General features: G+C 33.5%; 3 protein-coding genes across 4 annotated transcripts; 2 read left to right on the top strand and 1 right to left on the bottom strand.

Moving 5' to 3' along the window:
- Window positions 1–2,218: 2,218 nt before the first annotated feature.
- LOC102609380 (elongation factor 1-gamma-like) lies at window positions 2,219–5,539 on the bottom strand. Of its 2 annotated transcripts, none has more exons than XM_006494160.4 (8): window positions 5,416–5,539; window positions 5,218–5,262; window positions 4,739–4,888; window positions 4,586–4,646; window positions 4,161–4,213; window positions 3,948–4,049; window positions 2,904–3,405; window positions 2,219–2,807 (listed from the first exon to the last, which is right to left on the bottom strand). In XM_006494160.4, exons 2-8 carry the CDS (start codon window positions 5,224–5,226, stop codon window positions 2,428–2,430), a joined length of 1,257 nt encoding a protein of 418 aa, XP_006494223.2. In that variant the 5' UTR covers window positions 5,227–5,262; window positions 5,416–5,539; the 3' UTR covers window positions 2,219–2,427. The 2 variants fall into 2 exon arrangements, with proteins under 2 accessions (XP_006494223.2, XP_052297351.1); XM_052441391.1 differs by lacking the exon at window positions 5,416–5,539 and adding an exon at window positions 5,371–5,389.
- A 632-nt stretch (window positions 5,540–6,171) lies between these two features.
- On the top strand, window positions 6,172–8,959 carry LOC102609090 (putative 12-oxophytodienoate reductase 11). Its single transcript, XM_006494159.4, has 5 exons — window positions 6,172–6,339; window positions 6,615–6,755; window positions 7,360–7,490; window positions 7,889–8,050; window positions 8,213–8,959. The coding sequence occupies exons 1-5, from the start codon at window positions 6,254–6,256 to the stop codon at window positions 8,806–8,808; spliced, it is 1,116 nt and encodes a 371-aa protein (XP_006494222.2). The 5' UTR covers window positions 6,172–6,253; the 3' UTR covers window positions 8,809–8,959.
- A 1,723-nt stretch (window positions 8,960–10,682) lies between these two features.
- Window positions 10,683–22,587, top strand: LOC102608791 (putative 12-oxophytodienoate reductase 11). Its single transcript, XM_006494158.4, has 5 exons — window positions 10,683–10,857; window positions 12,588–12,728; window positions 14,015–14,145; window positions 21,453–21,614; window positions 21,977–22,587. Exons 1-5 carry the CDS (start codon window positions 10,832–10,834, stop codon window positions 22,567–22,569), a joined length of 1,053 nt encoding a protein of 350 aa, XP_006494221.2. The 5' UTR covers window positions 10,683–10,831; the 3' UTR covers window positions 22,570–22,587.
- The last annotated feature ends 3,257 nt before the right edge of the window (window positions 22,588–25,844 follow it).

The following is a 25,844-nucleotide window of genomic DNA, read 5'->3' as shown; positions in this document are numbered from 1 at the left end:
AGTTTCCTTTCAACAAAATAGGATGATTACAATGGCTCAAAATTTGTCTAACGCACTAGTTTAATTCTCGAAAAATACATATTTACATAATGCCCACGTCCATTTGAAGTTTTTGAGATATGAATTTAAGAATTTATGGGCCAGGAAGCAGCGACAACCCCTTCACTTTGTACGGAGGCTCGTTGCCGATAATAAATCTTTCCAAATACACACTTGCGAGCGAGATTCATCCTCCGAAGAAACTCGCCAACCTTATTATGACAATGCAAAAGAATTAATATCATTGTATTGAACATCTTTTACAATAACATTTCAACTCAATAATCTTTGTGAGAAGATATCTTAATTAGGCCAGTCTTCTCCTTTCCCTCTCTGTAAAGTCTGTCTAGAAAAGGTCATTAAAAAATGATCAATTCCTTCAATGTCGCCTTCCGATAAAAGTGGTAGCTTTATTAACTAAAAAAAAAAAAATCACTTGAAGTATGAACAAATTCATAACTTCGTAAGGGTATGTTTGAATCCAGGTGTTATAATTTTTAGGGAAATTTGTAACCTACCCCCAAATAAATTGACATTTTGCACCGCGTCCCCAAAAAATTTGACTTGTTGCACCGCGCCCCCAATTTCGTTATTTTCTTAGTTAAGTTTAACGGTAGAGGGGTAAAATTAGAAGTTCATTCCTTAAATTAATTTTAATGGGAATTATCTTTATTGCATTTGAAATAAAAATCTTAAAAAAATTAAAGGAAAAATAATAGTGGTGACAATGTGCATGTAACAAGAAATTTTTTTTATTGCAATTGAAATAAAAATCTTAAAAAAATTAAAGGAAAAATAATAGTAGTGACAAATGTACATGTAACAAGAAATTTTTTTTATTGCAATTGAAAAAAAAATCTTAAAAAAATTAAAGGAAAAATAATAGTGGTGACAATGTACATGTAAAAAGAAATTTTTTTATTGCAATTGAAATAAAAACCTTAAAAAAATTAAATGAGCTAAAAATTTTCTTTTTTTTCATACAGAGGGGCATTTTTGTTATTTAATCAAAAGTTAGACGGAGCCGTTAGAAATAATTGAAAAATTAACGGAATTGGGGGCGCGGTGCAACACGTCATTTTTTTTGGGTGCGCGGTGCAAAATGTCAATTTATTTAGGGGTAAGTTAAAAATTTCCCTAATTTTTACTCCACAATTGTCAATTGATAGATTCACTGCTTGTGAATTGTAAGCGTTGCTGAATAAATGATAAAAAATTTCATTTGGGATTATAAATTTTTTAACCTCTATTTCCTGCAGGATTCTTTTAGGTGGCAAATTAAATAAATTAATTACTATTTAAAGACTGGTAACGTTATCGATGTTGTTTAATTTTATCAGACCATTATGAGTTTTCAAAAATAAAAATTGATGGGTGTTAAACTCCTCTTGAGAGTATGGAGGTTGGGAATGGGAAACAGGAGAAGTCCTTGGAAAACAATTAACATGCATTGTGCTGGAATGGAGGTTATATTAAACACATTTCCTTTTTTGGTCCGAGTTACGCAATAAAAGAAAAATAAAATTATTTCATATTTTATTCTTAAATACATTTCCCAAACCTCCGGTTCTTCGTCATAAGAATTTCATCTAAGAATATTAATATTAAGAATATATTTAATATTAATATTTTAAATGAATATAATTATGACTATTAACATTAAAAATATTAATTTTTTTGAAGCCATTTTTATTATTTTGAATAAATACACATAATAAGGTCACGCAATATGTATGACTTTCAAGTTTTTATTGATAAATTTTAGTTATTTATAAATGAAGAGCCTTTAAATGAAATGGGCCTTATTAGTAATGGGTCCATTTTTCTGTCGAGCTCTGAGTGTATTATAGACACTCCTTAGTAATCATAATTAATCATAGTTTAAATATTTAGGTATTATTTTAGTACTAAATTAACGTATCTTTTGCTTAAGTCCAAACTATTAACTTCATTTCAACTTTTTAAAATTCTTTCCATTGCTTCCATTGTCTCAAAACGTGCCACGTTATAATAGAGAGCAAAATTTGACTTGAAACTTACATTAGTGAAAATTATTTCGATCGTCAATTTAAACCATCTAGACCGTAGTAAGGTGGGATAATAGATGCCTTTTTTCATTTTTTGGGCAAAGGTGAACGGTAATAGACGCACCACATGCATTGATCCATTCAATCCAGAATCAGAAAATTAAGTATATCATTCAAGAACCATTGAAACTTGTATTAAAAAGATGTCCAAATCATCCTCAAAATTGCGACAAAATTATAAGTTAATACTATAACACAAAATACTAGACTTCGATCTTTCTGAATTCGAAACACAAACAAACTCTACCAATAACCAAAGACAAACATGAACATCTTAAAACTAGAAAAAAGATTAAGCTCATCACTTGAAGCACTTAGCATCCAAAAGAGCTTCACCCTCAAAAGGCTCGTGATCCTCGATCATCTGGTTCACACGTTCCTTTTGCTCTTCGTCTGAGATGTCAGCCTTCTTCCAGTCATACAATTCCATGTCATAGCACTCATCCATGACGAATTTAGGAATTTCTGGGCCACGGAAGAGCCACAACCCCTTGACTTTGTATGGAGGCTCGTTGCCGATAATTAGCATCTTTCCAAACGCATACTTGCGAGCCAGATCCATCCTCTGAAGAAACCCACTAACCTTGTTCAAGGTCACGAATGACACAGTATTCTCGTCATTGTATTTGTAATCACAGAACCAAAGTGAGTAACCCTCAGGATCATACATGTCCCAGAATCCTACAACATAGAAATTCACATCAGCTCATGAACAACAATATCTACCAACTAGCATTTTCTAAGACTATGTTAAACGTGTAAGACTTGAAAGCGTACCTTTAATTGCAACTTCACGGAAGTTGGACTTCGTGTTTGAGTAAAGCCTCTTCCAGTCATCCAGAATCATCTTACTTGGGGGCAGCAGATCAAGAGGGTTCTTTGGTTTGGGCTTAGGTGCTTCCTCTTCTTCAGCAGCTTCAGCTTTGGGCTTTGGTGCTTCTTTCTTTGGTTCCGCCTTGGCCTTTGGTTTAGCAGATTCCTTAGCTTGAGCAGGCTTCTTTGCAGACTGAACAGCTGGGACAGATTCGGCTTGCTTAAAATCACCCAAAAACTTCTTAATTTTTGGTTGGTTGGCCACGGTCCAAAAGTATCTCTCAACATGGGGAAACTCAGAGGTGAAACTCTTCGTCATGATGAGCTTAAATCCATAATATAAATTGCATATCATGACAATGTCAGCCAGGGTGACAGAATGGCCAACCAAGTACGTATTTGAAGCCAAATGAATGTTCAAAGCATCCAACGCTCTCTTCAGTGCGGCAACAGCACCTTCCTCAGCCTTCATACAAAACATAAGCAAAGTTATGTCAAACTAAACAGAAACAATTGATCAAAGGTGCAAAATGAAATATCCACCCCTTCCAAGCAGAAATGAAAACTAAACTACATGAATGTATATGTACTTTATAAACCCGGTTTACTGGATTAAATGCTAATTTAACAAAACTTCAATTATATACAAAAAGTGAACGAAGAAACATTTCATGTTCTCGTCTGCTAAAACATTTGGAAACCTAATTCATTGCATTTATTTGCTTCACGTACAAGAAAACAGTAACAAATGCCAAATGTTAAGAGCCTATTATTTAGTCTACGTTACTAGTGCAACCGCCCCCCAGGGGGAGGGGAGGGCGACTTAAAAGTTGCAAACAGAGAAGAAAATTAATTGAAATTCCAAACAAAGAAAATCCATGATATCAAATGCTAAAAAATGCATAACTTCAACCATACCAACAAGTATTATTTACAAATGTAAAAGTTAAAAAAAAGGACCAAGCCATGCACATGTTTGTTTGAAGTAGATAGTGGACATTAACTCACCGGAGGAATGTATTGCATATATCCAAGTCTTGGATATACCCACCTGGAGATATTAGCATCAATCTCCATGGCAGAAAAATCCGTCCACTGCTCAACATGAGCCTAAAAAGCCAATAAAAATAGAACCAAAAGAATAAACATACAAGTCTAACAAGATTAAAAGAAAACGAACCAAGGTTAAACCCACGGGGAAATATAATGGAGAACTCTTACATAATCGATCAGAGAAGAACCATATAGTTGATTGTCAGCTTTCAGACGTGCAACTGCAGCAACCAAAAAAGAAAGTAAGATCAAGCCCAGTGCTCAAATAATAACGATTTACATATTCAATCCATCTCTCAACGGCTTCTAATACATGTCCATAACCGTGTTGAATGGGTTAGGAATTGTCTCATTACCTTTTTTTTTTTTAATTTGTTTTATCCAGTGATTTCTTAATACTTAAGCATCAGAAATGAGCCTGACCAACAAGGGTATAATTCATGCAAGAAGGAGGAAGATGTTTTCTAATCATAACAGGCAATTTTCTTCTTTTTTTTGTCCAATGTTTTGTTAATAATTCTATGGTGCGTTAGAAATGAGCCCAACAAAAAAGGGAATAATTTATGCAAGAGGAAGAGAGTATGTTGTCTAACCATAACGGGCAATGGCATTGCTCTCAAAAACCGGACCATCAGGTGTCTCCAACACAGGAACCTGAAAATAATGCAACAATCCTCAAAAGTTAAATCAAACCCAAAGCTTTAAGAAAAGCAAACTGTCCACAGCAACTTTCGTATCATAATTACCTTCCCAAGAGGGTTCATCTTCAAAAATTCAGGGGATTTATTAGTGACACCCATCTCAAAATTCTCAGCCAATTTGACTTCCACACCAGCGTACTCAGCAGCAATGAGTCCTTTGAATCCATTTTTGTTTTCCTGCCCAACATGCAAGACCTGCAGCTCGGACCAGACAACAAAATAACAACTATTATCATCCATTTAACATAATTACAATAACGAAAGAAATCTTCTAACAATTTGATAACAATAATATTTATATTGAAAAAGTATAAGAACTAAAACAAAAACAATTAAATCACTAATTATTTTCGATTATAGCAAAAAGTTCAATTTCCTTAAAAATAATTAAAAGACTAATAATAACTTTTACTTCAGTCAAATTAAAACCAAAAATTCTTGTTTCAATATTTTTATTATTAGCCCCGTTGGGAGGTGGGGGTCTGGAACTCGATCTATATTAACTAAGGGATAAGGAGCCTCACCAGAGCCATGGCTTAACGGAGAAACGATTCGCTCAAATTACAGATCTGCTCACAAAACAAAATCACCAAGAAACAAATAAAAATCAAATTAAAACATGCAAAAGAACAAGCAATATGCAAAGGAACAACTTTTAAGAGGTATTAGAAATTTACAAAAAAAAAATCAACTTTAGTGAGATTGAGATTGAGAGAGCATACGAATGCGAGCGTTCTCCTCAAAGGCCACAGAGCGACTGGGAGTTTAAAAAAAAGAGAGCGACAAAAAGAAGCGAACTAGGGTTTTTGTGGAGAGTCTATAGGAGCTGGGAGCGGACTAGAAAAAGCCATCTGTGCTCGGATCATAACGAATCTTTTGTTCGGGTCGGGTATGGACCCGAGAGATTTCTTGGCCCAGTAAAAAGGGAGATTTTTTATAATTGCATTTCCGCCTTGGGCTTTCTTAGTGGGTCGGACTTTTGTGTTTAGTACACCCCATCAAGCCACTAAGTACACTCATATCTGACTGTTTGCCATTGCCTGGCCGCCGTCGCCATTTTCCGTAGCCTTTGACTACATTTGGAACACTCTCATGCTCTTTACAACGGTGTGAAGGTTATCGGAGATTTTGTGAAACGACGGGTATTAATTTCTTCTGAATAATGCTTTTTTCCCCACTGCTACCGTCAACATTGTTGAGAGCTCCAAGAATTTAATTAGTTCTTTATTCCAATTGCGAAAATCAATCATCACTTTCGTGGAGAAAGAAGAAAGAGCTCCCAAGAGAGCTCGAACTGATGCTTCAATATTGTAACCGAGAGCACTAACCAAGCCCAAGGACATTTTGGTTTTCTATTCTAATGCAAGCATCATTACTTGCGTCACGCCTCCTCTTTCCATTTTCTTCATTAATAACTTTTGACCACGAGATTCAAATTTATACTTTTCTAGTATGCACTATTTTCTCATCTCTTCTGCATGCTATATAAATCAAATTGTGAAGGGAGAATAAGCTATAAGCTCAAGCCTCAAGTCAAGGCAAAGTTGACAGGTCACAACAATGGAAGCCGCAGCCGCCGCCGCCACTACCACCACCATTCCTCTTCTCACTCCATACAAAATGGGGCCGTTCAATCTCTCTCACAGGTTTTCTGTATATATAAACTCTCTCTTTCTCTTCACACACAGAGAAAATTTAGAGATCAATTTCGGATTTATTTGTTAATTTTTATCCCTTTTTTTTTGTTTCTTCTAATCGTTACATGAGAGGACATTGGTTTTTTTTTTTTTTAAAGAATCTCGGTTCAGTGGGAGAAAATTTTAGTCGTAATTAAATGTTAATTGTATGTAGTTTATTAATTTTTTTTTGAGGTTTGATTTTGATTAACATAAAATATTGGATTTGTTATTAATTTTTGTAGAATAGTGTTGGCTCCACTCACAAGAAATAGATCATACAACAATATTCCGCAGCCACATGCAATTTTATACTATTCTCAGCGCACTACTAATGGTGGCTTTCTCATTGCTGAAGCAACAGGGGTCAACGACACTGCTCAAGGGTAATTTTGTAATTATGTTTTTCATTTTATTTTCAGTTATCATTTACATATTTAAGTTTTATTGAAAAATTATGATTTCTAATATAAAAAAAAAATGCCTTGATTCTTTTTTTTAATTTTTTTATAGTAATATTGAACTTGGAATTTTTTTTTGGTTGAATATATTCATAAAAAAATATGTTAAGGTAAATTGCTTTCTTATTTATGTTGAATTTGAAAATTATTTTTAAATTTGCAAATGATGCTTCCAAATACAACTTGGGTAATAGTCAAAATTCGAAAATCACCAGACCATGGTCAAGTACAAGCCATATATTAGTCAAATAATTAAAAAAATTAATCAACCAAGTCTTAATCATGTACAAATATGAATTTCGGGTAACAAAAGATACCTAATGGATAGGTAAATAATAGAGAATAAGTATACTCTTTTTAAGGACCCGTTTGACTTTTCCTTAAAGAATTGTCACATTGGTGAATTTAGTTAGTATGATTGTATGATGTCATATTTGGAGAATTCAACTGAGATTATGGCATAAATAGGACAATTTCATGCCCAAAAGGCTATTTTGGAGAATCACTTTTTAATTTAATAAAATTGAAGGTATCAAAACACACCTGGAATTTGGACCGAGGAGCAAGTGGAAGCTTGGAAACCAATTGTGGATGCTGTTCATGAGAAGGGTGGCATCTTCTTTTGCCAAATTTGGCATTGTGGCCGTGTCTCCACCTACGGTACGCTTCAAATTAATTTTTTAATAAATTCACTTTAGAAATATTTATGTGAGAAGTGCTTTCTACAAAATTTTCCTTTTTTTAAGCGAACCACGACAGAGTGAAGCAATTTTTTTTTAATAAAATAGTTGATAATATTTTCTAGTCTTGATTTGTATGTCAAGAAATAAAACTATAAATGTGCAACTTCTCTTTCCTTTTTTCCCCTTACTAAATCTAACCTTATGGATCTTTTGATTCTTATTTTAAAGTTTTATTGGAAACAATTCTAAAAAATACGATAGTTACAATTTGTTTTATCCTTATTTTGTGATTTATTTAAATTAATATTTGATTTTTTAGTATAAATAATGCTAATTTCACAATTTGATATTTGTATATATTATTACTTAACATAGGGTTTCAGCCAAATGGAGAAGCTCCGATCTCGTGTACCAGTAAGGGAGTGACACCTGGCCTCGGTGGAGGCGATTGGTCACCTCCTCGTCCGTTGAGAACTGAGGAAATCCCTCAAATTGTTAATGATTTTAGACTTGCGGGTCGAAATGCCATTAAAGCAGGTAACTCTAATCATTAAAATATATATACGTGAAGCAATTTTCTGTATCAATTACTTGAAATCCTAATTTTGAAAGATGGGCTATATATGCATTTTTAATTCGAAAATGTGCTTTTTCCAAAAGTGCTTACTTGAACTTGGATAATTGACTTAATTTCCCCAGGTTTTGATGGGGTTGAAATTCATGGAGCAAACGGATACTTAATTGATCAATTCATGAAAGATCAAGTAAACGACAGGACCGATCAATACGGCGGAAGCCTCGAGAACCGATGCCGATTCGCCCTGGAAATAGTTGAAGCTGTTGTTAATGAAATCGGAGCTGAAAGAGTCGGCATAAGGCTATCACCTCACGCAAATTACATGGAAGCTCAAGACTCGAATCCTGAAGCACTTGGCCTCTACATGGCAAAAGCACTTAACAAATATCAAATTCTTTATCTTCATATATTGGAGCCGAGACTTTTTAATGCACAAGACAAGCTTGATGCTCCTCCGTACAGTTTGCTTCCAATGAGGAAAGCTTTCGATGGAACTTTCATTGCTTCCGGAGGATACAACAGGGATGATGGCAACAAAGCTGTGGCTGAGAATTATACAGATTTGGTTGCCTACGGTCGTTCGTTTTTGGCCAATCCGGATTTGCCGAAGCGCTTTGAGCTGAATGCTGCTTTGAATAAGTACGACAGAAGCACTTTTTACACTCCCGATCCTGTTGTTGGGTACACCGATTATCCATTCCTGGAAGTTCAGGCTTGAGCACGTGACGAGTGACATGAAGCATAAAGTATATAAATTCAATTTGAAAATTGATGAAATTTGGGTACAATTTAGGATTTAAGACCTATGGTAATTGAGATTTCAAGCTATGGAAAAATCGATTTTCTAATAAATTAATTCAAGTTATTTATTAAGATTTTGTTAAATTAAAGTGAACCTGTTGGTTCAAAAAAAAAAAAACCTTTTTCTCCCCCCCCCCCCCCCCCCCCCCCGGCCGACCCAAAAAAAGGCCCATCTAACTGTTTGAATACAGTGATTGTAAAATTAAACCGACATCTGGTTCCAATAAAATAGGCCTCCAACTCTAAATTCCAAACACTTAAAGATAAAAACTATAGCCGGGACCAATAATTCCTTTCCTTTTATTAAAGGACCACTAATTTTGCGAATGTCCATTTCACGGGGACTCACAGCTAAACCCTTAATTTGTACACTTTATCGCAATTGCATTATTGTCATTATTTTCTTTTTTTTATAGCAATATTGTCACTATAAAAATTACAAAAATGGTGACATGAACGCCATTTTGTTATTATATTTTAATTTATGCTTAGACTAATCATCAATCATTATGCATTTTCATTCATGGGGACACACCATCATCATCATTTTTATTCTTTTTGCTAATTTATTATATTATTATTTATATCTCGAGCAGCATTTACAATCGTAGCGGCCGCCATCACAAATCATTGAAAACGACCACACACCAAAAAAATTAAAAAAAAATGGAACTTGTGAGTAAAATTTTTCTCGCCCAATCCTTCCAATCTTTCTATTGTTCACTTGTGTGTTAATTGTACTGAAATTGCAATTGATGGATATTAAAAATCAACAAAGGATACTTGAATTGGCATGTTTGTAGGGTTTTGCTCGAGTGGTATACTTAAGATTGTGGTTGAAAATAATTTACTGTATTTGTACAATTGTGTTGGATTGTATAATTAAAACCATCAATTATTTATAAAAACTAAAAATTATAAAATTTACTTTAATATCGCAAAATATGTCTAATATATATATATATAGTAAACTATCCATTTTTTAAAATATTGAAATTATGTTGAGATATATATAATATTATATTGATTTTAATATTATATTTTTATTTATTATAAAATATAAGAGTCAATTTTTTTAGGTTAGTACTTAATAGAGCCAAAGGATATTATAATAAAAAAAAATTTGGTTATCCCTTATTAAATATTTAGGAATGTGTGGTCATTTCTCAAACTTTGGAGGTATAACTATCATTTTCTAATATTTCAAAGGACAAATTAAAGATAATAACTTAAAAGGCTTAGATAATCCTCCAATCAAATTAACTAGATATCCTAAATATATAAGACTTAATTAGAAGAAAATTTAGCTAATAAATGTGCGCCGTAGTTACTAATGTTAATTTTAGTGTCAATATAAACTATTTTTATTTATTAATGTATACTGATTGGAAATATCATCATTTATTTTTTATTTATTTAAAAAATAAAAGGGTACGAGTAAAGTTTAAGTTAATTTTTTAACTCATTGAATTTAAGTTTCATCCTCGAGTGATCAGCAAGTAAAACTAAAACTATTTGAAAACAACATCATATCTCATTTAACACGTGACGCACGTTGGATAAGTAACTTTCCAAACATATATAGACAAAAGATAGAAGCGACAACCTTTAAAGGGACCAATAATTTTGCTAATTGTCAAATCATGGGGACACTAAATCTTAATTTTGATTCAAATTTAATTGCGCAAACACAATGATTTCCACCATTTACTTTCTTTTTATTTGTTTATCCCATAATTACTGACCATGAGAACAATTTAATTTTGTCGTTTTTTATTTTGAATTATTGGTCGTCCTTCCTGTTTATAAAGCAAGTGTTGAAGGGAGAAGAGCTATAATCAGACGGAGAATATAGGCAAGGCAAATTAGAAAGGACGGCATTGGCAAACAGGGCAGCCACCGCAGGCGCCGCCACCATTCCGCTTCTCACTCCATACAAAATGGGACAATTCAATCTCTCCCACAGGTTTTATACAAAATCTCTCGCTCTCTCTCTCTCTGTCTGTCTCTGTGCACGCACAATTTTGATTTCATTTCAGAGACCTTTATTTATTATTTTCTTTATTACTCATATGATAAGGCCAATTAAGTAGGGGGAAAAAAATTTAATTCAAGATTTCTAATTGGTGTCTTGAATTAAAGTTGATTTATTTCACCTCTTACTCAAATAAATTAAAAAAATAAAATTTTTAATTTTTAAACTATATAATAATCATTGTAAATTTAAATCTCTTGGATGGTCGCGTGGGTTTGTATAAGACGTGTGGTTTTTATTTCTGCAGAGCTTAAAGATAAATATATATATACACACACACAGAGTACTAGTAGGTGGCCACTAAGCTCAGTCCAAAAAAATTTGTCTCAACAGTTTTTAATTCATTAATTATTTTTAATTAGTCCTCAATAATCGTTTTATTTGTCTATTCAGGGCATTCTTAAACCACAAAAATTTTAGGTCCACAATTATTAAAGGAGTGGGGCCGAACTTAAAATTGATTGAGATTTGAGAACACACCAAAATTGATTATAGTATCTCTGATAATCTCTCTAATTGTGGATACCTAGCTTTTGGGCTTGATAATTTATATGAATTGTTAATGTTAAGTGAAGGATAAAAAAAAAAATTTTATATGACTAAGGTGGCGTTTTTTTTTTTGTCTGAAATCTGAATAAATCTTAATTAGTCTGAATTCTGAATTGATCTGAATTACTGAATCTGAATAATATGTTTGTTTTTTCATTTGAATCTCTAAAAATAAGTATTAAGTTGTTTGTTTTTTTCAACTTAAAAAACTAAAAATATATACTTTTACATTTGTATCCTTATTAAATTTGGACGTCACATAAATAATATATTAAATATCACAATATTTTAACATTTATAAATAAAACTAATGATGAGATTATTATGTGGGGTAAATGTCTATGGGTGAGTTTTGGGATAGACATGAAAAATAAATTATAAAGCGGGAATATTTTTGACATTAGCAAGTAATTGACTTAATTTATATTTCTCCATTAAGTAAAAAACCAAAAAAATTAGCTTATTTTATTAAGTCAAAATTATCTAAAAGTCTCATTAAGTTATAAAAACAAACACCTCTAATTAACTTAATTAATTAAGTTAAGTCATTTTAAGCCATTAAGTTAAAAAACAAACGCCACCTAAGTGTAGTATCTCCATATGGAGAAATTCTAAAATATCTCTAAGATATCATGTCAATTATATAACAAATAAATAATATTATGACATATATGTATTTACTTTAGAGAACTAATATGTAATTAGTAGTTATATAAAATTTAACTATACATATTATATATATATATATATATTATTTACATTATCTCTAATATATTCTAAAATTCTTTTTTAACAAAAGATGGTGCCACATTGTGCTTGATTTACTATTAACTAGAGAAATAAGTAGATGCGTCTCCTTAATTTTTATTTTTTATTAAATTGTATTATTAAAGTTTTTGGGACCCACCAAACGGGCCCAAAATGACAGACGTCGGGCGCTTTTCTCCAATGACGTTGGTACCAAAAAGATAAACGAAGCCGGTACTGGGAGAAGGACCTCTCATAACATTATTTTTACATATGGTCTCGGATCAATGAGAAAAAATTCGAGTCGTTCAAATTGGTAATGCTAATTAACATTTAATTATATATCGAGTTTTTAATTTTTGCAGAATAGTGTTGCCTCCGTTGACCAGAAATAGATCGTACAATAACGTTCCACAGCCACATGCCAGTTTATACTACTCTCAGCGCGCTACTAATGGTGGTCTCCTCATTGCTGAAGCAACTGGGGTCTCTGACACCGCTCAAGGGTAATTGTGTAATTTTGTTTCCCTTTTATTTTGAAAATGTCATTTGCATATTTAAATTTTTATGAAAAAATATATGATTTCTGTTGTCAAACGAAAGGGTGTCCAGCCACCGTGCAACTCTTACACTACACTCCTTATTGTAAACTAAATTCTAAAAAATCAAATGTCTCAAAATTTTAACTCATAAATCTAAATTGTTTCAAGATTGTAAATAATTTAAGCAACTAAAAACTGGATGGGTTGTCTCAATTTAAAAATTTGACTTAAAACTAAACGTCAACATCTAACTCTTTGTATTCTTTAATCTAAGGAGTGACATAAGTGATGAGTTGAAATTAAAATTCAATTAAAAATTTACTTGGAAAATAAAAGTAGCATGACATTACTAAAATAAATATTAAATTAATAATTATAAAAACTATGTACTTTATCTTCTTTCCTTGCACTTAGATTTCCACTTTAAATATGTACAAACTAGACTTTAAATGAAAAAACAACTATAATACAATTTAATTTCAAAGTCATTAGTTACTTGAAGAGAGAAAAACTTAAACTTTATCCATAAATATAAATCAACATGACATCAATCATTTCTAACCAATAGATTTGATTTGTTATTTTAATTTATTTAATTGGAACAACCTCACAATGCTGTCTAAATATTCAATTCAAGTTATTGCATATTATCTTAGTTGTGATGTGAAAAATAATTGAGGTAATTGTTGATTAACTATATATTTATTTGAAATTGTTGTTAACTAATGACTGATTAATTATTTACATGGAGAAAAATGGGCAGAATATCTGAATATGGATGAGAGAAAAAGAGAATGGAAAAATAAAATTATCATAATACATATAAATAAATTATAAATGAAAAAGAAAGCAGGAGGTCAAAAAATAAAAGAAAAAATTGTGATACCATACAACAGTTGTCCCATATTTTTTTCCCAAGATAAATTTAACTCCCACATTTTTTTCCCAAGATAAATAGTTAAATTAGTGTGATAAGTTGATTTCAGAAGCATAATAGATTATTAATTTTATTAAAGAAATTTATTGGCAGGGGACTCCATGAAGGCAATTGGAGAAACTATTTACTTGTTACTTAATTTTAATTAATATTGCCCGATCGAGTAGCAATTTTGTCGTTATTGCAAAGGAATATAAGGAATATTTGGTCATACCCGCAAAATAATGTTAAAATCATTTATTATGTAGGATAAGAATAGCAGATTTCGGAGAATCACTTTTGAGAATAAACAATTGATATATGTAAATTGAAGGTATCCAGACACACCTGGAATTTGGACTAAGGAGCAAGTGGAAGCTTGGAAACCAATTGTTGATGCTGTTCATGAGAAAGGTGGCATCTTCTTTTGTCAAATTTGGCACGTAGGCCGGGTATCTACCTTTGGTATGACATGAATCTTAATTTAGATTTTTTTTTTATTTTTTTATAAATATGCTTTCCATAAAAATAGTTGACAATGTTTCCTAATTAACTAGTAAACTGATCTATGCATTCATAGCAAAAGTATATCGAGCATGGTTTAGAAATCTGAGCTCATTTGAGGCAAGATTTACCCTATATTTAGGAGATATATACACGGGCGAAACTATGTTGTAGGCTGAGGACTAGATAGTAAAAAATTTCATAAAATAGAAAGGTCTTCAATGAAATTTAGCCATTCTAAGGGAAATTTATGTTCTGGCCCCTCGTAGTCAATGCACTTCTATTTAAGTCTGCTATTTGTTCATTTCAACTCTAATTGTGTCAAAAAGTGAGCGGTGGGCATTGCTAGTGCCGCACGGAAAAGGGAAGGAAGAAAAAAGAAGAAGAAAGAAGAAGAACACGAAGAAAGAAAAAATGGCTGGCCTTTCAAGAAAAAAAATTAATAATAAAAAATATAATAAAATAATAATATTTTAGCTTACGTCCACGGACAAAGATAGAAGGAAAATATTTTATTAGTGTAATGAAAATTATAAGTATTGTAATACTTTGTCTCACTACCTAAAACTCCAATAGACCTAATCTCTCAAATCACTAATCACTCAATTTTTACTATACTTTCATTTCTCTCAAAATGAATTTGAAGAAGAAAAAAAGAATTGGATGCAGAGGAGGGAAATGAGCCCTCCATTTATAGCTTCGTTTCCTTTCCCTTTTTCAATTAAAATAATAATACTATTATTTTATTATATTTATTATCATTACTTTTTTTCTTTCCTAAGCAGCCCGCAACCCTTTCTTTCTTTCTTCTTCTTCTTTTTTTCTTTTCTTTTCGGTGCAGCGTTAGCAGTGACTACTCACTTTTTGATACAGCTAGAGTTGAACTCCTAAATACTTTGTCTTGGAATGAAATACTAGATTTTTTGCAATGTGCAACCACTCTGGCTATCACAAAACATAAGATTTTTCTGTTGTTTGTGCTCGAGCTCCTCCAATAATTTTTGTATCCATATAACTTCCTTTCAAGTTTGTGTAACTGCCATGTATTCTGATTTTGTTGTAGATAGAGCCACAACGTTTCAAAACCCAGCTCACAGTACCTCCTGCAAGTGTAAACACATAGCCAGTAGTGGATTTTTTTTAATCAAGGTCTTATGCAAAATCTTTATCCACATAGCCTCTGACAGTAAATTCTGATCCTCCATAACATAATACAACATCTAAAATTCCTCTGATGTATCTCAGAATCATCTTCACAGTTTTCCAATGTTCTTTAGGATTCACCATGTATCGACTGACTGCTCTCACTACTTATGCAATGTCCGATCTAGTACATATCATAGTGAACATTAAACTTCCCACTGCTGATGCATAGGGTACTTGAGACATCTTATTCCTCTCTATTTCATTGCTAGGACACATATTTAAGGATAATTATAAATTAACTAAAAGTGGGGTAGAAATTGGCTTACAATCTTGCATATTGAAGTGCCGCAAGATTTTTTTCAAGTAATTTTTATGTAAAGCTAAATCTTTCTATTATTTATATCTCAGTAAATTTACATTATTAAAATCTTGTTTGCTGGTCCCAAGTGCTTTATTTCAAACTCCCTAACCAACTGTGCCTTCTATTCTTGGACTCGATCTTTGTTGGAGCTTGCTACCAACATGCCATGCACATATAAGAGTAAAATGATGAAATCATTATCTTCAAACCTCTTGTAATACGCACAATGATTTGAACTGACTCTACCGTATCCAAGACTTATGATGAAGGAATCAAATCTCTTATAGCAATATTTCGGCGCCAATTTGAGACCATGTAGAGATTTGTTCAACTTGCAAACCAAGTTCTCCTTGTCATTTTTAGTTTCAAGTTCTCCATAAAAAAATGCAATTTTCACATCTAACTGCTCTAAATGTAGGTCAAATGTAGCATACGTTGCCAAGACTACTTTGACTGTTGTAAGTTAAACTACCAGGAAAAATATTTCGTTGAAGTCAATACCTTCTTTCTGAGCATATCATTTCACCACCAATCTTGCACGATACTACTCCACTTGGTCATTGCCAACACGTTTGATCTTGTAGACCCATTTGTTTCTAATGGCTTTCCTTCCGCGTGGTAATGGTACAAGTTTTCATATCTTATTCTTGTGTAGAGCTTCAATTTCTTCTTGCATTGCTGTCATTCACAAAGCAACATCTGAGCTGTTTAAAGCTTCACAGAAAGTTAATGGCTCTCCATCCTCTGTTAGAAGACAGTACGCAACATTGATTTTTGTGACATAATCTGAGTACCACACTAGTAGTCATCTCTCACAAGTTGACCGATGAATTTCTGGAGCCTTGGACTTGTCTGGTTCTTATTCCTCGTGCTTTGTTGCTGCTTAAAAAGAATCTAAATCTTCATTTTCCAGATTATTTTTCATATATATCGGTACAGTCTCTGATTTTATTTAAGTGCTGTCATCCCTATCTATCTTTTGCTGTTTTGATCTTCTACAAAGATAACATCTCTGTTGATGACGATTTTGTGAGCAGTGAAATCCCACAAATGATACCCCTTCACTCCATCAGCATATCCTAAGAAGATACACCTTCTGGATTTTGAATCTAGTATTGTTCTTTCTTAGGTATTGTATATTACACACACAAGATATCTAAATACATGTAAATGAGAGTAATCAACTGACTTCATAGTCCATATCTCCATTGGAATCTTTAAACCAATTACAGTGGATGATGTCCGATTAATTACATAATTGGCAGTTTTAGCTGCTCCTGCCTAGAATGAATTAGGTAGGCCTACAATTCTTAACATAACTCTTATTCCTTTTGTAAGAGTCCTGTTCATCTGCTCCGCTATTCCATTTTGTTGACGAGTATATGCCACCATGAACTGCATGTGAATACCTTCTTGTTTACAAAAAATAAGAAACTCGTCGTCTATATACTCTCCATCGTTATCTGTTCTCAAGCACTTTATCTTCTTTCTAGATTTAAGTTATACTCACGCTTTGTACTGTTTGAATATTGGAAATACATATGACTTTTTCTTGATTGAATAGACCTAACATCTTCTGAAATAGTCATCAATAAAAGTCACCAAGTACTTTGCACCTTCCATAGACATGTTTGGTGATTCCCTAACATCAGAATGAACTAAGTCTAGAATGTATTTACTTTTGGCAACAGATCTACTAAACTTCAATCTATTCTTTTTACTTGTAACACAATGCTTGCAAAACCATAAGTTTACTGATTTGAGCCCTTGAAGCAATTTTCACTCAGAGAGAATTTTCAAACCTTGTTCCGACATGTGACCAAGTTTGAGATGCCACATCATCGTTGACTATTTTCCATTTGACATGACATACGAATTAGCTTCCTGTAGTGTTTTCCCTTCAAGCATGAATAGATTAACACTGATCTTTTCTGCCTTCATTAGTGCGCTTTTGACTATCTTCACGATCCCATTTTCCACACGCGTTTTGCACGCATGGCTATCTATTTGTCCTAAAGATAATCGATTCTTCTTCTGGCTTTTCATATGTCGTACCTTCTCAATTGTGCGAATGGTACCATCAAACATTTTTATTTTGATAGTACCAATACCAGCAATCTCCAAGGCATGATCATCACCCATGTATACGGACCCTCCTGAGATAGGTTCATATTTGTGGAACCATTTTCTTTGAGAGGTCATGTGTCAACTAGTTCCTAAGTCTATAAGTCAGATGTTAGATAGCCGTTTTCTACCTTCTTAAACAGTTGTTACCTCCTTGTAGAGAATTTCGCATTCATCAAAAGTACTTACTACACACTCCTACGCATTTGATGACTCAGGATCTTTATTCTCTTTTTTCTTCTGGTTATTCTAACACTCTTTCTTAACATATCCTTTGTTACCACAATTGTAGCATTTGATATTTTTCTTATTTTTAGACTTTGATCTACCATGATTGTGACTCCCACTAGGGCCACGCTCCGTTGATCTCCCTCTCATTACTGATAGTGCTTTTGCTTATTACGAACTTGTTTGTTTATTTTTCTTATTTTTTTCGTCTGCTCTCCTCATTTAATACGGAGGCTACAACATCATCGAAGACTAGACTGTCCGCTTAGCTGTTATTTATCATATTGATGATGAGTTGATCATACTGTTGTGCAAATTTTATTGAACTCGCAAGCGCACGAATCTATTGTAGAATAGACTAATGGTGACGAGTGTCGATCCCACGAGGAAGTGGATTTTAATTGTGTGTAGAATTAATTTTGTAAATTGGTGGTTGGATTTGTGGTGAAAATGATTTGGATTATCCTAAAATTCGAATTAAAATGGCAAGAATAAATTGAAGTGAAAATCTATTAAATTGACGTACTTGGGTATCTGGATCCGTATCAACATGCACCATGGGCTAAATATTCCTTATTAATACCAATTAAATCATGAGGGGGGAATCCACACTTCATGAACCACACTCTAATCAATATGGTGCTAAGGGATTATCGTGCCGAATAATAATAACCTTATACTAAGGAGCCGGTGAAACCAGGACAGTATTAGACAAGATTATTATTATTTGTCAACGAAAAGTCAAAACATCCACAAAAACTAGAGGGGAAGAGAAAATAAATTTACCAAATAAAGCCCATGACACATGTTGAGACTTCACCTTCAACCCAAACTTGAAAGAAAATTAGCCACTCATAATTGAACTAGGGGCAAAATGGAAATTTATTAAAATACGTAGAAAATACAAGATGGAGAAGGAATTACAGAAAATAGAGCCCAAAAATGGATTTAGAGATATCAAATTAGGGGGGAGAAGTCCCCTTTTTATAGATACATTGAGTAAATCATGGCTATCAGATTAAAAACAGTTTGGACGCTTAGGATTGCGGCACGTCATCAGTCAACAGTACGCGGTTTGAACAGTGACACGGTTTGACCACGCGGTTTGAACAGTAACGCGGTTTGAACAGTACGCGGTTTGGTTGAAAATAATCCCATGTATTGCATGTACCATACGCGCGTTTTTTGGTCCACTAATATGCTGCCACGTCACCATCAATAGTACATAAGAATTTTAGTCCAACAGGATCATGACACCTCATCAGTCAATGCCACATCATCGGTCAATGCCACGTCATCGATCCGTCTATGTGAACAGTGTCGTGAACAGTAACGTAGACAGTACCGTATATGTGAATAGTACCGTACATGTGAACAGTACCATTTTCCTTTTATGCTCCTCCTAAGGTTTTCAACCGTCCTGAGTTCAAAAGTGATGTCCGTTTTGCCGTTTGATCTCTCGTTTATTGTGAAATGACTATGATGCCCCTAAAATACATAAAATACTTAATTAAAATCAAACACACATAATTAAATTACAAGAAGCTTAAATACATAAAAGTAAGGGTTGTTAGTAAGACTTGAAATGTAAAATGACGATTTTCTCCTTTATAAATATACATTTTCTAACACTCAACACATACGAATCTAGTAAACTCTCAAGTAGAAGCTTTGCACATTCATTTTCCTTTATTTTATGACCCAACATTGTGAGTTATCAAAATAGAGTCTTCAATGTGTTGATATAGTCGGTCACCAATGTGGTTTCAGCCATTCGAAGAGTTTAAAGTCTATTTTTCAAGAAAATCTACTTGTGTAGTGATTAGGCCTTGTATAATCTTGTGAGAGTATCCTATATTTCCTTCGTTGTCTTTTTCTCCGCCACACTAGATAACACCCCATCTGCAAGTGGCAAGTGTAGATTTGCAATGGTATTTCTGTCCATCTCATTCCACTTATCATTAGTGATTTCTGTAGGCCTTTCCCCAATTACTTCTAAGCAATTATTTTTCCTCAAAATTGCCCGTATCTTCATTTTTCACAACGAAAAATTATTCTTATTGAACTTTTCAATTTTATACTTTGCCGCCATTTTTGATAAATACCACACACAAGTTAATGTACTACCTTGAGTAGTTGTGAGTATGGGTAAAAATACACACTAGGAAAGTTCTTAGGAAAAACTGGAGGGGTCACAACAGTCACACCTAAAATTCAAACTCTTTAAGCTCTTATCGCTTTTGTGACAGAACTTTCCTAACCATGTACAAAACCATACAGTTACTCCACTCATACCACTATTCCCTACTTTGCACCACAAAACTCTTGGATCACTCCCACCATTTCTCGTGAACAATATCGTATATGTGAATATTACTGTATACGTGAATAATACCATATTTATAAACAGTATCGTTTACGTGAATAGTACCTGACTCCAAAAATACAACCAATAGCTCTTATGCCACTGTTAAAAAAGTGATTGGTGAAGTAGATACCTAAGTAAAGTGAAATTGAGAAATAATAACACAATGGAATCACACAGGGGCACCATAAATAACATGCTTCAATTTTTAGCCTATGTCTATCGGCGAAGACAGAAGGAAAATTTTTTACTAGTGAAATGAGGATTACAAGTATTGTAATATTTTAGCTCACTACTCAAAAGTCCAATACGCCCAATTTCTAAAATCACTAATCACTCAATTCTCACTAGGCTTTCTCTTGTCTCAAAATAGATTTGAAGAAGAAGAGAAGAATTGGATGCAAAGGAGAGAAATGAAGCCCTCTATTTATAACTTCATTTCCTCTCCCTTTTTCAATTAAAATAATAATAGTATTATTTTATTATATTTTTTATTATTTTTTTCTTTCCTAAGTGGCCTACCACCCTTTCTTTCTTCTTCCTTTTTTTTTTTTTTTCGATGCGGCACTAGTAGTGCCCGATCACTTTTTGACAAGTTGAACCAAAATCCTGGTTCCACCTTTGGATATATTAAGTTGTGCGGTTTAATAATGTTCAAAATTAACTCTATTAAATCCCATGACTTAAAAGGGTGTTCGCATGGAAACAAAAAAAAGATTGTTCGCACTAGAAAAATTACGTATATACACACAGATGTACATACTTCTACTTATATTTGAAAAGATACGCTAATTTTTTAGTGAGTCCCACTGGAAGGGAATTGAAGTTGTTGGGAGCACTAGTCTGCCAGCCGAGCAACCTTAACAACCATTTTGTTCGTATTGTAAGGGAACATTTAGTAATTTATTCATATTATGTTAATACCAATACTTTTTATTATTTTGTACTTATATGGTAGTTTATTGAAATTTATATGTGATAATTTTAGTTTTAAATAATTCTAGCTAAAAGTAAATTTGATTTTTCACAACTTAAAACAAGCAGGTTTTCAGCCAAATGGAGAAGCTCCAATTTCATGTACTAGTAAGGGTGTGACACCTGGCCTAGATGGAGTAGATTGGTCACCTCCTCGTCCTCTAAGAACTGAAGAAATCCCCTTAGTTGTCAATGATTTTAGACTTGCTGCTCGTAATGCAATTGAAGCAGGTAATTCTAAGAATATATACTGACGTGTACACTTTCTAAAACACAAATTTGAGCCATGTATCATTGTTTTGATTTGTTTAGTTTACTGTTAGCTACAAAATTACATCGGATTGCTTGCCCACTCCTTTAAAAATGAAGAAATTTATGGGTTTGGACACATGTTAAAAAATGCAAAGGATTAAACGAGACAATAATCTTTGCTGTAATACATTATTGATTTTCCGTGAAACAAAAATGTAGCAGTAGTTCAAGAATGGGGACAACAAGGCTATATATAAACATTTTAGTTCGAAAGTTCCCCTGTTCAGGAGTGCTTTTGTATATAAAAAAATGTTTACTTGAACTTAAATAGTTTTTCACAGGTTTTGATGGGGTTGAAATTCATGGAGCAAATGGATACCTGATCGATCAATTCATGAAAGATCAAGTAAATGACAGAACTGATCAATACGGCGGAAGCCTAGAAAATCGATGCCGATTCGCGTTGGAAATAGTTGAAGCTGTGGCTAACGAAATTGGAGCTGAAAGAGTTGGCATGAGACTATCACCTTATGCTAGTTACATGGAAACTGGAGACTCAAATCCGGAAGCACTTGGCCTGTACATGGCGAAAGCACTTAACAAATTTAAGCTTCTTTATCTTCACGTAATCGAGCCGCGGATGATCAAAATCAATGATAAGTATGAAACTGTACATAGTTTGTTGCCAATGAGAAGCGCTTTTGAGGGAACCTTCATTTCTGCTGGAGGATACAATAGAGATGAAGGCAACAAAGCTGTTGCTGAGAGTAATACAGATTTGGTTGCTTTCGGTCGTTTATTTTTGGGTAATCCAGATTTGCCAAAGCGCTTTGGGCTGAATGCACCTTTGAACAAGTACAACAGAAGCACTTTTTACATTCCTGATCCTGTTGTTGGGTACACAGATTATCCTTTCCTTGAAGTTCCAGCTTGAATGCATGATTAATTTATATATTTAGTGTTGGCTTTTCATGTTGTGATTTTTTAAAGTGGTTTTCGCACATGAAAATTGAGAGTAATTTATTATTGTAAACAAGATGAATTAATGTTTGAAATGAAAATAGCTAGCGTGAGATAAATTTGTTTTTAAATAACAATTTTGATAAAAATAGTAAAAATATTATAATTTTTTTCTGGAAGTGTGAGATAAAATTAACTTAAATTTTAAACACAATAATAAATATTTATTATTGCTAGAATGGTCTGAATAGCGCTCGTTAAAACCCCAACTCATATAGCTGCCACACTCCTTTCACTTTCTAGCCACTGGTATGGCCTCACCGGCTGTCGGTGGTGGTGACCAACCACTGCCGGCACCACCGCTGGAACCACCGCTCTCTGCCGACCACCATCCAACTGGCCTCTAGCCCCTTAGCCATATCTGCTTTTGGCCTTGCAATGTCGCCAACCATCGCTCGCTCTCCCTCTCATGCCGTCGCCCCCTCCCCACCACCTTTAATGCTGATTTACAGCCGCCGGATCCCTCCCATGCCACCTTACAGCCACCGCACAGCCATTACCCTCATCAGATCCTACTGATCACGTCTCATTTATAAACGCGTATGTCAAACCTGAGCCCTAGCCAGTTGCCCGTGTCTCATCTTTAACAGCCGCCTCCATCAATTTTGTTGCCTTCCATCATTACCACTCAACACCAACAACCCCCGCCCAACTGTCTCTTTGCCCTTCTTGACACTGTCCAGCCGCCACTGATGTCTCCGACGATCACTCATCATCAACAACCATCTGCCTCTTTGTAAAGCCATGCACACAATTTATCTTAATCCCTAAACCGTGACAAAACCAACACCGATGGTTTGTAACCTGTTCGTGGCCCCACCCAAGCTCGATTCACCACCAAAAATTGCTCTACCCATTACCCTGATACCATTCCCATGTTGTATGAATGTGAGGCTATTTCAAAATACCGGATACTGCACAGTTAAATTTGAATCAAATTACAAGATTTCAAATTTAAATGTTAATGAGGAAGTTATGGTAGTTATGAAAATAATGTTGAAGGAAGTTGAAACTTGAAAGTAGTTGAAAGAGACTTAAATTAAATGGTGGCTATTCGAAAATGTATTTTGAATAGACACCATTAATTTATAATTAATAATCTATAGGTTACTACAAGATAATAATTTTTTCTTAACTTCTTCTTCAACTCTACTTATTTCATATTTCAAACACTACCACATAAATCATCGTATTATATATTTATTCACTGTTGTTGCAAATTGTTGTATTGATTGTGCACTCTTAAAATAATTACAGTCATTGTATCATGGGGACTTAAAATAATTACAGTCAACAACTTATTTACACCAAAATATTATTTTGAGGGGTAGAAATAGTCATAAGGACAGTGCGCAACATGCCTTGACTTTTCTTGTTTTTTTTGACATCTTGTTTATTATCTTAATTCTTCTCCAACATTCTTAAGACTAATTCTTTTAATGGATGCCGTAACTGATGCTACATTGATGGCTGCCACCAAAGCTTTACCTGACACAAAAAAAATTGAACCGTTTGGTGGGAATTTTTTCAAGTGGTGGCATGATCGAATCTATGATACATTGCATGCAATGAACCTTGATGAATTTCTCACAGAGCCTCCACCAGATTCTGACTCTGAAAATTATGAGGTATTACTTCAAAATTGGATTAAAGCAAATAGGGTACGCTGAAGCACCATTCTCAACTCTCTTTCAAATAATTGTATGATGTTTATTCACAGCACAAGTTTGCATATGAAATCTGGGCTCAATTGAAGAAAAAATATATCATAGAACATGCTAGAGCCTAAAAGTATGTCATTGCTAATTTTTTTAGATTTTAAGATGACGGAAGATAAGGAAGTGACTTCTCAAATTCATGGCTTCCATATGCTTATTAATGATCTGAAAAATGAAAATATCATTGTTCCAGAGTCTTTTGTGGTTGGTCGTCTAATTGAAAAATTACCTAACTCATGGAAAGATTATAAGAAAAATAATAAGCATGAAAGGAAGCATAAGAATTTGGAGGATGCTATTGTTCATATCCGAACTGAAGAAAAACATAGACAAATGGATCAATTGGAGGAAGCCAAGGAAATTACTTTTAAGGCTAATATAGCCGAGAATGAGGCTCATCCAAGCAAGAATAAAAAGACCAAGAAAATTTTTTTCAAAAAAAAAAAAAAAACACATTCAAGAAAAAAGGCAATTGTTATGTTTGTGGCAAACCTGGACATTTTGCTAATAAATGTAGATACAAAAAGGGAGATCACAAGCCTCCTAAGGCCATTTGGTCAATGGGGAAGATATTATTGCCACTGTGGTGGTCTCTCAAGCGAACATGATTGTTGCTGAGGGAAACAAAGAATGGGTGATGGATTCTGGCACTACCAAACACATTTGTAGTGACATAAATTCTTTCTTTGAGTATGTTTAATTGAGTGATGGAGAAGAACAAGTGTATCTTGGTGATTCCCACTCTATTCCAGTTATGGGAAAAGGGAAAATTCTTCTAAAATTGACTTATGGAAAAATCCTTTCATTGAACAATGTACTACATGTTCCCAATATTAGATATAATTTAATTTCTGTATTTGTACTTGGGAAAGCAGGTGTAAAAGTCTCCTTTGAAGGAGATAAAATTGTAATGACTAAAAATGGGGTTTTTGTTGGAAAGGATATTGCTTTGGTGATTTGTTCAAGATTAATGTACTCGACATAATTATTAATAATAAAGTCTCTCCTTCTTCTTATATTGTTGACTCTGTTGATTTATGACATGGTAGATTAGGTCATGTGAATTTTTCTTATTTAAAGAAAATGAAAGATATTGGCTTACTATCTAATATTAGTGTATCAAACATTGGAAAATGTGATATATGTGTGGAGTCTAAGTCCACATAAAGGACATGTAACCTAATTCTTAAGAGAGAAATTGAATTTATCAGTTTAATTCACAATGACCTTGGAAATTTAAAACAAACCATGACCAGAGGAGGTAAAAGATTCTATGTCACATTTATTGATGATTTATCAAGATATACTAAGGTGTATTTATTGAGAAATAAAGATGAAGTGGGTGAAAAGTTCTCAATTTATAAAAATGAAGTTGAAAATCAACTTGGGAAGAAAATAAAAAAAATTAAGAACTAATAGAGGAGTTGAGTATGAATCTAACATGTTCAATGCCTTTTGTGAGAATCATGGC

This window comes from Citrus sinensis, chromosome 5, assembly GCF_022201045.2.
Source record: "Citrus sinensis cultivar Valencia sweet orange chromosome 5, DVS_A1.0, whole genome shotgun sequence".
Lineage (NCBI taxonomy): Eukaryota > Viridiplantae > Streptophyta > Magnoliopsida > Sapindales > Rutaceae > Citrus > Citrus sinensis.
The sequence above is the reverse complement of the archived record's forward strand: the minus strand, read 5'-3'. Positions and strand labels throughout refer to the sequence as shown.